The sequence below is a fragment of the Sus scrofa genome, chromosome 13 (assembly GCF_054392235.1).
Source record: "Sus scrofa isolate SSC_HxYL_T2T_F1_AM1 chromosome 13, Sscrofa_HxYL_maternal_Yorkshire_Landrace_v2.0, whole genome shotgun sequence".
NCBI lineage: Eukaryota > Metazoa > Chordata > Mammalia > Artiodactyla > Suidae > Sus > Sus scrofa.
Window position 1 is genome coordinate 44010323 of NC_139395.1, and position 12871 is coordinate 44023193.

Consider the following 12871-nt stretch of genomic DNA (forward strand, 5'->3'; position numbering starts at 1 on the left):
CCCTAGCCCAGGAACTTCGATATGCCACAGGTGTAGACATAAAAGGAAAAAGAAAAATAAAGAAAAGAAATGCAGACTCTCAGGCCCCATAGCAGGCCCACTGAAAGAGAATCTGAATTTTTACCAGCTCCCCCAGGGATTTGTTTGCACATCACATTATGAGACACCCTGGTCTAGAAGATCACAGTCCTGTGACATAGCAATCTGGGTTCAAGAGATGCCCAGAGGAAGGTGGGTGGGGCCCCAAGTGTTGTGCAGCGATATTGACAGTTAATCTGACACTAGAGACATGAGCTGAGTCTGTCAGGACCAGGGGCAGGAAATGGGTGTATAAACAGCCTTATGCACCCCAGCCCCTTTCAGCATACATTGGTTGACTCGTTACTGGACGGAGGGTGCACACTCACTGTGCTGCCCAGATAAACGGTGGCCTCTGAGACCCACGCTGAAGCTTAGTAGGGGTGCCTTGGGTCCTGCAGTCAGACCTCTGACCTCACATCTGGTTCCCACACTGAGTTGGTAAGTCCAAGGAGGAAGTCACACCTACCTGTTGCTGGTGGGAGTGGAATTGGTCCCCCTCTGTGGAGGGTGGTCATTTTACCCCATACTTCAGAATTCTAAATGGGTGCCACTTCAGTGCCAATTCTACTTCTAGGGATTATCCTACTCATCTGGCAGAAGACACAAGTTACAAGCATGTTCCTTATGCTATGGGGACTGGTCAAGGGAATACTGTGCCAACTTCTGCATTGGTACAAAGCCCCTCAGGCTGGAGTGAATGGGCAAAGTCAGTGTTCAAGAGCAGGATTCTACAGGCAGGTAAACTGGAGAGGCACGGGTTGTGAAGGTGCCTTGTCTCTGGAAGGAGGTGCAATGGACATCTAGTATTTGTGGTGTCTGGTGAGAGAACTGGGTGCCTGGGGGAGAGAGAGTCCAATTCTTCACTCTATGTTATTTTTCATCATTTGTCTTTTGTAACAAGGGCAATTATTTTTTTTTAGGATTATTATTATTTTTTTTAATTTATGTCTTTATTTCCCCAATACATCATTATTTTTTTTTTCCTACTGTACAGCATGGCGACCTAGTTACACATCCAGGTATACATTCTTTTTTTTTTTTTTTTTTTTTTGCTATTTCGTGGGCCGCTCTCACAGCATATGGAGGTTCCCAGGCTAGGGGTTGAATCAGAGCTGTAGCCACTGGCCTACGCCAGAGCCACAGCAATGCAGGATCTGAGCCACGTCTGCGACCTACACCACAGCTCACGGCAACGCCGGATCGTTAACCCACTGAGCAAGGGCAGGGACCGAACCCGCAACCTCATGTTTCCTAGTCGGATTCGTTAACCACTGCGCCACGACGGGAACTCCAACAAGGGCAATTATTATGTGCCTAGCAGTTCTCAAGGTAAGGTCCAAGGAGTCCTGGGGGTCCCCAAAAATCCATCCAAGGGGTCCCCATTGTCTTCCTTCATCCAACTATGCATCTGTGTGAGGCTGGTTTTCCTTCACAGATTTCAATCAAACCAACACATCACAGCACACTGGATACAGATGCAGCTGTGGGGATCCAGCCACTTTTCTCACTAAAATATTTTTGTTTTGGAAAATATAATTGTTTTATGAAAGTATTATTTATGATAAGATGCAACAATTTTATTACAGTTATTTTAAGTAAACAACTAAATTTTTAAAAGGTCTCAGTTTCAACTTTTACTACTATAAATGTCATCCACAAAAAACAAAGGTTCTTTGGAGTTTCTGTTGTGGCTCAGTGGTTTAAGAACCTGACAGTGTCCGTGAATGCAGATTCAATCCCTGACCTCGCTCACGGGTTAAGGATATGGCATTGCCACAAGCTGGGGCACAGGTCGCAGATGCAGCTCAGATTTGGTGTTGCTGTGGCTGAGGTGTAGGCCAGCAGCTGCAGCTTCAATCCGACCCCTAGCATGGGGAACTTCCATATGCCACAGGTGCGGCCGTAAAAAGAAACAAAAAAAAAAAAAAAAACAAAAACAAAGGTTCTTTGGTGTTTGTAATTATGCCTTAGAAATAAAAGTTCCTAAGGCTGAAAAGCTTGAGGACCACTGATCTAAGGCAAAGCTCCCCCTACCCCACCCCTACTTTTTTTAGCTGCACCCACGGCATGCAAAAGTTCCTGGGCAAGCAATGAAACCTGTGCCACTGCAGTAACAATGCCGTATCCTTAACCACTAGGCCACCAGGGAGCTCCCATAAGGCAGAGCAATTTTAAGTTATTTTAAACTCCAGTTTCCATCGGAGTTTAGTAGCTAACAACCTAGGATAAATTAACCATTTTTCTGAGCCTCACTTTTCTCATTTATGAACATGGATAAAATGATGCATTTAGCACATAAGGTAAACCCAATATTATAGTTATTTAACCCTGCAGTAGACTCAGTAGACTCAGTAGACTCAGCTTGAAGTTGGCCACGTTGGGGGTGTGTGGGGGGCTCTTTACAAACACTACCCATTAGTGACTTTTTGGCTTTTTCCTAGTGTATGGTTAAACATTTACCAGCACACTACTGCTGCCTACAGGCCATGAATGTAAGATGAAGAAATCTGCATTTCTTTAATCTTAAATCTGCAAGGGCAAAGGGACCTGATGACAGATTTTTGCATCTGAGTCCACAAATCTTTGGTTTGGGCAGAAACTAGCTTTTATCTAAGTGCTTTCTGTATAACCAGCCGGGGCTCAATTCCCGGTTTGTGGGGGAATTCCCACACACTGGAGGTGCACCAGCTCACAAGATCATCAGCAGCCCAGTTCTCTTCCTGGAGGGAGGCACAGGCCTCACCCCAGTGCCATCGTGGGTGGGCTCTGGTTCATGCCACACAAATAGAAGTCGAAACCATGGGTCTGTGCCTAGGGGTGAGGCATCTTGTACCCAGTTCATACTTCCTTTTTCTAGACTTTCTAGTCTCGTTACTGTCTTCCTTCTCCCTCTGTGGGTTTTTCTCGGGGAGTGAGGTGGGGTTGTGGTATTTTGTTCTGTTTTCTGGTATACAGCTAAAACATATTTTATATATAAAATTGAATCAGGATGTTGTACACCAAAACTAACAAAACATTATAAATATACATATTCTTTTTCATATTCTTTTCCATAATAGTTTATTACAGGATATTGAAGATAGTTCCCTGTGCTATAGAGTATGACCTTTATTTTATACACAGTAGTTTGTATCTATTCATCTCAAACTCCTAATTTATGCCCCCCAAGACTGTTTCTGTTTTGTAAATAAGTTCATTTGTATCATATTTTAGATTCCACATACAAGTGATATCATACGGTATTTGTCTTTCTCTGTCTTACTTCACTTAGTATGAGAATCTCTAGGTCCTTCCATTTACTGTGAATCGGCTTTCATTTTTGGTGTTTACTTCTTTTTTTTTTTTTTTTTCCTTTCTTTTTAGGGCCACACCTGAGGCATATGGAAGTTCCCAGGCTAGGGGTCTAATCAGAGCTGTAGCTGCTGGTCTACACCATAGCCATGCCAGATCCGAGCCGCATCTGCGACCTATACCACAGCTCACAGCAACGCCGGATCCTTAACCCACTGAGCGAGGCCAGGGATCGAACCCACAACCTCATGGTTCCTAGTTGGATTCGTTTCTGCTGAGCCATGATGGGAACTCCGATGTTTACTTCTTGCCAATCACCCCCTGGCAGTTTCCCTGTCATTGAAATTCACATTCAGGAGTTCTCCTTGTGGCTCAGACAGTTAAGGAGCCAGTGTTGCCTTGAGCTGTGGTGCAGGTCACAGATGCAGCTCGGATCCCGCATTGTTGAGGCTGTGGTGTAAGCCTGCAGCTACAGCTCCAATTTGACCTCTAGCCTGGGAAGCTCCGTATGCCACAGGTGTGGCCCTAAGAAGAAAAAAAAAAAAAAATGAAATTCATGTTCAAATGTTCATAGGATAATCTTTTTACCCCTTGCAGATCAGACCCACCCCAGGCCACAGAGGACAACAAGGGGGCGGATCCAGAAGGGGATGCAAATTCTGAGGTGCTGAGCTGCCTCCTCTGTCCAGTGCTTTATCTGCCAGCTTTTCCTCCCACTATGCCCCCACCACCATGTGCCCCCCAACAACTTGCCTCTAGTCCTTGCCCTCCCTCCTTTTCACTGCTGTGCAGACAGTGCTTCTTTCTCATCTTCATTCCCATTCTGAGCATCCTTTTCTCTTTCTGATGCTTTTAGTCATACCTGGGGACCCCACGAAGCCTTTACAAAGGTGGTCACTGCAGGGCCTCCATAGGTTGGGTAACTTGAGGCCCAATGGGCCTCCTCACCCTGGGGTTTTAGTTTTCAGTGGCCTTAGTTGAAGAGAACATAGGTAGGGACAGCTCCTGCGAGAAGGAACAAAGAGCTCTGATCCTTCTTCCATAAGCTCAAGGAGGGAGGTCTGTCAGTAGGGCTCACTGTGGGTCTGTCTGACCACTAAACAAATAACTAAAGAAGGGAGAGACAGAGGCAGGGGGCTCCCCCCACCCCAGAGTTGTGCACAGAGCAGAAAGGACCATGGCTCCAGGTTCGAGGGGCCATGACCTGGTCGTCCGGAATGAGGCCCTGGGCACTGGCCGAGGCTTCCTTCATGATCTGACATGGAAGATTCCTCCTGGGCCTGGGTAGTGTCTAGATAGGCAGGGCCTCCCAGGCTGTCCCACTCTCTGGGGGACAGGGGTTGGCAGTCTTCAGCTCAAAGGGCTGACATCTAAATTCCTACTTTGGAACAGTGAGACAAGAGGAAGCAGGACCATGTGGCATATGCCACGGCCAGGCCACAGCAGCCTAGCAGCCACAGCTCCACTCTCCACCATTGCATGGTAGGGTAGGGTCAAGACACTCCTGGATGGCTAAGGTGGAGCTGGGGAGAGGGGGATTTCAGGGGGACAGATGGACTTCTGGCCAAACTGGGCATGTGAGGGATTGAGCATTATGATTTAAGAAATTACAAGGAGAAATTATACCTTGGCTACATTACTTTCTCTTATCTTATTTGCTTCCCTCTTTCTGCTGCCCTGCCATCCACAGCTGCCATTCAGGCAGCCTGAGGCCCCCCTTGGAGGCCCTGATCTTTCTTCTGGATGCTGCCTCAGAGACCTGGTACTGCAGGGCCTGGGCCTTGACCTCTGACATCATGAGTGGCCACGCCCATCGTTCCTCTCCCTTTGTCCAAGCAACAGGCAATGGCAGTGTTTCATAGCAAGCAACAAGCGCCCCAGCATGCCAGCCCAGGTTTGACTATGGTTCCATGAGATGCCATGTTTTTTCTTTACTGCATGCCTGAGCCTTGGTTTCCTCACCCGTAAAATAGGAGCAATCATAGTCCCTCTTCAGAATCAAGGCAAGAATTAAATGTGATTTACTATGTGCTTGGTAGTTGCTAGGTATACAGCTGATAGGAGCTATGTAGCTATCAATTTCTTCAACCCAAGCCTCATGTTGTCCCCAAGCAAACATGTTGTCTCCTCTGTGAAAAACAGCTGACCAGGAAACTCTCCCCCCCCACAACCCCCATGCTAAAAAGGGGAAGAAGGAAAGAGTAGTACCTCAAGGAAGTGCTCTAAAAACTTCCCCTCCAGGGCCAGCCTGAAGCAGCACTTTTGGCCCTGCAGGCCCAGTTCTAAAACTTCTTGATTATGAACATATTTATGTACTAACATGCACTATTTTTTTACATCATGTAACCCCTACTACGTCTTTTCTCTCCAACTCGACTGTAAGCTCCTCAACAGCTAGACCCACATGCAGTCTTTGTGGGTTTTCCGCAGTGCCCAGCACTGAGCTGCATCAGTAAGAGGTGGCTGATAGGATGACTTCTTGACTGCGTTTGATGTGCCTTTATGTGTGTGTATGACCACAGGTGAGAGTATAGTTTGGCATCTTTTATTCAGAGTGACATTATTATATATCTGCTTGAATAAAGTTGTTTCCCTTTTTCATCCTGCCTCAGGGAACAAGAAATCTTCCTGCTCCTAAAAAAAAAGTGAGAGGTAAAGAGAGAGAGCTTTCATAGACTATGGCTGTTCCAGAATCCAGCCAGGGCAGGCAGTGTGCTGGTGTGAGTCTGAGACACTGGTGGAGGTACTAGAGGATGGCTGGTGACTCTAGCAGGGTGTGGAAACTCAAGGCTAGAGATGCTTGCAAAAAGAATCGCCATCAGAAGTGGTCAGGGGGAGTTCCTGCCGTGGCTTAGCAGAAACTAATCTGACTAGTATCCATGAGGAAGCAGGTTCGATCCCTGGCCTTGCTCAGTGGGTTAAGGATCCAGCGTTGCCATGAGCTGTGATGTAGGTCGCAGATGCAGCTTGGATCTCACATGGCTGTGGGTGGTATAGGCCAGCAGCTAGAGCTCCAATTTGACCCCTAGCCTGGGAACCTCCATATGCTGTAGATGCAGACCTAAAAAGACCAAGAAAAAAAAAAAAGAGAGAAAAAAAGGGATATCTGGAGTCGGGTAGAAAAAAGCAGACTGACTACGGCCAGAAATAGTCAAAGATACCTCTCTTAGATACTCAAATACTGAATTAGTTAAAAACAGCTACAAGTAAATATGAAAATGACAAAAGATTCAGTTACGCACCTCATAGATGGTGATAACCAAATAATCAACACATAGGCAAAATGTGACCAATATTATTAATCATTTGAGAAATGCAAAATAAAACCACAATGCAATAACAGCACATGCCCACTGAACTAGCTAAAGTGAAAAAGAAAAAAAGAAAAATCGCTAACAACAGACAATACCAAGTGTTGATGAGAATGGAGATCCACTTCAACTTTCACACACTGCTGGCAGAAGCATAAATTGGTACATGGCTTAGAAAACTGTTTCACAGCATATAAATGCTCCATGTATGCCTTCTCTATGACCCCCAATTCTACTTCAAGGTATATACTCAAGAGAAAGAAATGGATATGAACCCAAAAGATATGCACAAGAGTGTCACTAGTAATTTTATTAATAGTCTCAAACTGGAGTTCCCACTGTGGTGCAGTGGGTTAAGAACCTGACAGCAGTGGCTCAGGTCACCACAGAGGTGCGAGTTTGATCCTTGGCCTGGTACAGTGAGTTAAGAGATCCAGCATTGCTACACCTGCAGCATAGGTTGTGGCTGTGGCTTGGATTCAATCCCTGGCCTGGGAGCTTTACCATATGCTGCAGGTGTGACCATAAAAAAAATTTTTTTAAAGCCTCAAACTGAAAATCTCAAATTCTTACCAACAAAAAAAAAAAAAAATGGGTAAATTGAAGTATCTTCATGCAATGAAATACTATACAACAAAATAAAAGGACATTCTAATACTACTACTACTACTACCTACTGTTTGACTCCATTTATATCGAAATATAGGAACAGTCAAAATTAATCTATAATACACAACACTGTAAATGAACTATAATTTAAATAAATAATTTAAAAAATTAGTCTATAATGACAGAAACAAAATAGTGATTACTCTGTGGATATAGACTGGGAAGAAGTGCTAGGGGATGATCTGGGGTTCGGGCAAGGTCTTAACTGGCGGTTACCTGGGTGTATACACTGCAAAAATTTAAGTTTAGTAATAGTGTGTTTAAGGCATTTTACTACATGTATGCTATATTTCCATTTAAAAATCTTAAATTCTTATATTGAGATAAACTGCCCAGAATGTGATTGCTGGATTGTGTTGTAACCCCATGTTTTAGTTTTATTAAGAATCTGCCTTATTCTTTTCCAGAGTGGCTCTTATTTTATATACCCCAAATTAATGTATGAGCGATCCAGTTTCTCCCTATCCTTCACAGCATTTGGTTTTGTCACTATTTTTTATTTCAATCATTCTGATAGGTGTGTAATAACATCTCATGGTAGTTTTCATTTGCATTTTCCTAACAGCTAATGATACTGAACATGTTTTCATGTGCTTAGTTGCCATCTGTTATGTCCTCTTCAGTGAAACATATGCTTGTGCTTTTGCCCATTTTCTAGTCAGATTGTTTTTTTGGTTTTGAATTTTGAGAGTTCTTTATATTGCAGATACAAACATTTCATTGGCTACATTGTTTACAAATGTTTGCTCTGAGTTTATAACTTATATTTTCTTCTGCCTAATACAGCCTTTTACAGAGAGAAGTTTTTAATTTTGATGAAGCCACATTTATCAATTTTTCTTTTTATGGACAGCACTATTGGTATCAAGTCTGAAAACTCCTTGCCAAATTCTAGATCCCAAAGATTTCTTCTTTGTTATCTTCTAAAGTTTTATAGTTTGACATTTTACGACTAAGTCTGTGATAAACTTTGAGTTAGTTTTTGTATAAGATGTGAAGTTTTTCAATTTTTATTTTTATTGAAGTATAGTTGACATTTACTTATTGTAATTTTAATCTTTAAAATATAAGTATAGTTGATAAGATGTAAAGTTTAGGTTGGGGTTTATTTATTTTTTTCTGTCTATGGATATCTAATTGCTCCAGCAACTTGTTGAAAAGGCTATTATTCTTTTGTTGAATGGCACTGTGCATCTGTCAGAAAGCAGTTGGATATATTTTTAAGTCTAATTCTATAATTCTCTGTTTTGTTCCACTGATCTATGTGTCTATCCTGTTGCCAAAACCATACTGTCTAGATGACTGTAGCTACATAGTAAGTCCTGAAATCAGAAAAAAAAAAAAAAAGATTCCTCCCACTTTATTCTTCTTTTTCAAAACTGTTTTAGTTATTCTAAGTCCTGTGGCTTCCCAAATAAACTTAAGAATAATGAGCTTATCTGTGTCTATAAAAAAACCTTGATGGGATTTTGATATAATTTGCCTTAAACCTTTAGATCAATTTGTGGGAAAATGTCATTTTTACTATGTTGAGTCTTCCAACCCATGAACATAGTACGTCTCTCTGCATATTTTTAGGTCTTCTTTGATTTATTTTATTTTGTAGTTTTTCAGTATACATGTCCTACACATGTTCTGTTAGATTTATTCCTAGGTATAAATTGGAGCAATTGTAAATGGTATTGTATTTTTAATTTTGGTTTCCAAGCATTCACTGATATATAAAAAATGTGACTGACTTCTGTTTTTTGGTTTTTTTCCCTGCAACCTAGCCGAACTCATTAGTTTTAAGAGTTTTTTTGGTGGATGTCTTGGAGTTGTCTATGTTAGCAATAACATCCTAATAGGGACAGTTTTTTATTCCCTCCTTTCCAATTGTATGTCCCCCACCCCTGCAGAAGTTTCTGGGCCAGGGACTGAACTTGTGCCACAGCAGTGACTTGAGCTACAGCAGTGACAATGCTGTATCTTTAACCCATTGTGCCACCAGGAAAACTCTTGTATGTCTTTTATTTCATTAGGACTTATGGCTGGATAGGAATGGTTGAACGGACATCTTTGCTTTGTTCCTGATCCTAGGCAAAAGCATTCATCTTTCACTGTTAAGTATGATGCTATGTCTAGAATCCTTGTAGATGCTGTTTATCAAGTTGTCATTTCACTGAGCATTTTTTATCATGAGCGGGTGAAATATTTTGTCAAAGGTCTATGTTAATAATCAACAAATCAGTCTGTTTCTTTCAAATTGCTGCATTTATGAACATAAAATTGTTCATGGTATTCTCTTATTAGCCCTTTCAACATCTAAAGAATTGGTAGTGATATCTAGTTCCATTCCTGACTGATTTGTGATTTGCATCACCTACCCCCCCTCCCCCGCCCCAGGTCTTGTAGAGGTTTTTCCACTCACTTCTGTTGACTTTCAAAAGAACCAGCTTTTTGTTTCATTACTTTGATCTGCTGTTCTGTTTTCAGTTTTATTACTTTGTGTTCTTATCTTTGTTTTTCCTTCTTTCTAATCAATGTGGGTTTATTTTTGCCCTTTCTCCAGTTTCTTAAGGAAGAAACTTAGATTATTAATTTGAGTCTGTTCTTTTCCAATGTAAGCATTTAGTGAGTCACAGTTTGCTCTCGGAACTGCCTTAGCTGCACCCCACAAATTTTGAGATACTGTATTTTTGTTTCTACTTAGTTCTAAGTTTTTAAAATTTTCAGAGACTTCCTCTTTGACCTGGGTATTATTTAAAGGGGTGTTTTACATTTCTCGCATGTTTAGAAATGTCCATTATCTGTTTTTAATTTTTAATTCACTACATTTTGGTCTGAGAAGACATTCTGTATAATTTCAATTTAAAAAACATTTTAAGGCCCTGGATATGGTTTATCTTGGTGAATATTCCATGGGCACTTGGAATCCTATATTAATTCCCTTCCAGGCTGGTCAAAATTCCCACAGAAGGCTTTTTCATGACCAAAACCTGACTGATAAATGGAAGGTTACATCCCACACTACACAGCAACCCATCCTGAAATGCCGCTGAACTTTTCATCTTCCTAAATCCGTTGTCACCTGCTTCCCCCTGGCTGGGTATCTCCCTTTCTCCCTTCTGGTCTCACACTGTCTTTCCAGTCTCCCTGGTACCAGCTTCATCTTTCTTCCCAGATCTCATGTCACACCCACTCCCCGTCTCTCTCTGTCTTTTCTTTGATAATTTTTTTCCTCTCTCCAATCAAAAAATGTGGCTATTCCCAGTACTCCAGCCATCATATCAATAAGAATTCTCTTTGGGATTCACCCTCCTTAGAATGCAGAGGGGATGATAAATAACAAATGACTTTCTCGATCTCCTAGGGTCGAGTTTGACCCCACCCTTGCAGCCGTGGTGCAGCTGTCTTTCTGGCCATCTGCCTGACGTCTAAGTTGTGGGAAGCTTATTCACTGGTCCTTCTATAATCTCTGAATATTCTTAAATAATGACATATGCTTGATATTCTTGATGCACTGGGTTATGCTGAAATCTGCTGGTGATAATTCATGTCTCATACAAGTGAGAAAATGCTGTGACTGATTTGTTCTGCCTGATGCTAACAGCAGAAGCTTAGGAATCAAAAAAGATCTGGGCACAAATTTATCCTCTGCCATTTAATAACCATTTGGCAATCATGAGGAGTCATATAATTCCCATTGCTTTCACCCTTATCTGGAAACTGGACACCTATAGAGTTGTGAGGATAAATGCGATAAAGCACTTGGTATGAAACCCCTCAGAAGATAACAGTTATTTTGTTGTTATGTTGTTGCTGTTACCGATGATAATGACATTATACGTCAGTATCTCTTTCATCTGCCCCTTTTGAGCGTTTCCTTTTCTGATCAGATAGCTAGATGCATACCTGTGAGCACTGGTCATTTCTGGACACAGAGACTATAGTCTAGCCTCTCCTACATATATGTGTGGTCATTAACTGAGTTCTAGCCACTGGAATGTGGACAGAAATGATGTGAATGATTTCCAGGCCAGCTCATAAAACTCTTCCAGGAGCATTCCTTCTTATTCTTTCCCCTTTCTTTTGAGTGATGCAGCTGTACATATTTGGTCCTGAATGGCAACTTTAATGATATCGGAGTCAGTATGTAGGTGCCTGGGTCCGTGAATTAATGATTAGAGGCAGACTGCCACCAATTAATAATCCTGATTAGCTGGACATGATCAAGAAATGCACTTCTACATGTTTAAACTCATTATGCATTCTGGAGTTTGTGTGTTAGTAGCCAGCATTTTCTTAACTAACAGAAACTGGTACCTTGAAGTGGTGCCACATAGAAACCTAAAATATACAGCACTGGCTTAACGTTCAGGCAGTGGGCTGCAAAAAAACTGATCTTAAGTGCTGGAAAGATATGCTTGCTTGGAGTTGGGGGTGGGGGTGGGGTGGATTTCAAAGGGGCAGAGGGAATCTCTTGGAGGTGATATAATAAGCATTCATAGCTTGACTATGGGAGCTGTTTCCCAGATGTATACAACTGTCAAAATTCATCAAATTGTTGACATTAAAAGGATATAGTTTATTGTCCAAAAATTATATCTTAATAAGTTGCTATAAAAAATCATCTCCCATCTATGCTAAATTCCCTCTCTTACAGGTTTCAGGTTCCCAGACCCTGAGGGGAGGATTCATGTATGAGTGATTTGTTCAGTGCTATCAGGAGACATCAGCCAGGGAGGGAGGAAGCAGGACAGCAAAAGGAAGAAGGAGGAGTGGGACCTCTGTCTGATCTCAAGGGGAATGAGATTATCTCTAGGGCATGAACCTCACAATGCATCCAGCCTCAACACAAGACAGTAGGAAGGATTCCTCCTGGCTCCTGGCTTTGTGCACATGGGGGCAAAATGGCTCCTGGGACTCAGGACAGGCCTCTACAGAGTCACAGGTGCAGGTGACCAGAAGCCCAAGAGCACAGCCCTTGAGGAAGGAGAGCAGGGAAACAGGAAAGGGATAAAAGGGGATCCAGCAGAGTTCTGCCAACACCCATTACGCTCTCCTATAAGGAGAACTCATTTCTAATTTAATAAAGTGCAATATGCATGCTTTCTTCAGATTTTTTCTTAATGTCAAATTAAAACAAACTGTCTTCTGACATGCGATCATCTGCTGAATCTTGGGCACAGACCCCTGGAGCAGCATAAAGGGCCAGCACTAACTGACCGGCTACAGCAGCCCACCTCCTTGTGCCATATCCACAGACCCCTGGGGGGACAGCAGACACAGGGGAGGGGAGCTGGAATCAGACAGAGGTAGGTTCCAGGACAAGCCCCAACATTTTCTGGTTGTGTGATCCTGGGCTGTTGCTTAACCCACTCGTCTCAGTTCCTCCTCTGATAAATGGTAAAAAACAAACTCACTTATCTCAGAGGGTCACTGAGAGGTTTAAAGTAACAAAGTGCATAAAGTCCTTAGCAGATTGCTGGTGTAACATGTGATAAAAGTGCTTGGGAAAATTTGTTTTTTTAATTATT

The 12871-nt window shown here is 42.3% G+C and overlaps 1 protein-coding gene across 4 annotated transcripts in view; it reads left to right on the forward strand.

Annotated features, from left to right (window-relative positions):
* Nucleotides 1-297: 297 nt before the first annotated feature.
* CCR3 (C-C motif chemokine receptor 3) overlaps nucleotides 298-12871 on the forward strand; it is a 34512-nt gene continuing 21938 nt past the window's right edge. Inside the window, exons 1-3 of one of the 4 annotated variants that reach the window (XM_084987167.1) lie at nucleotides 455-519; nucleotides 3970-4036; nucleotides 5756-5894. Coding sequence is in view for 1 of the 4 variants with exons in the window: in XM_084987165.1 (XP_084843291.1) it covers nucleotides 5885-5894 (10 nt within the window). In the remaining 3 variants the exon portion in view is untranslated. Of the gene's footprint in view, nucleotides 520-655; nucleotides 816-3969; nucleotides 5895-12871 lie in introns of all 4 variants that reach the window. The other 3 variants (NM_001001620.1, XM_084987165.1, NM_001435018.1) reach the window with 3 other exon arrangements.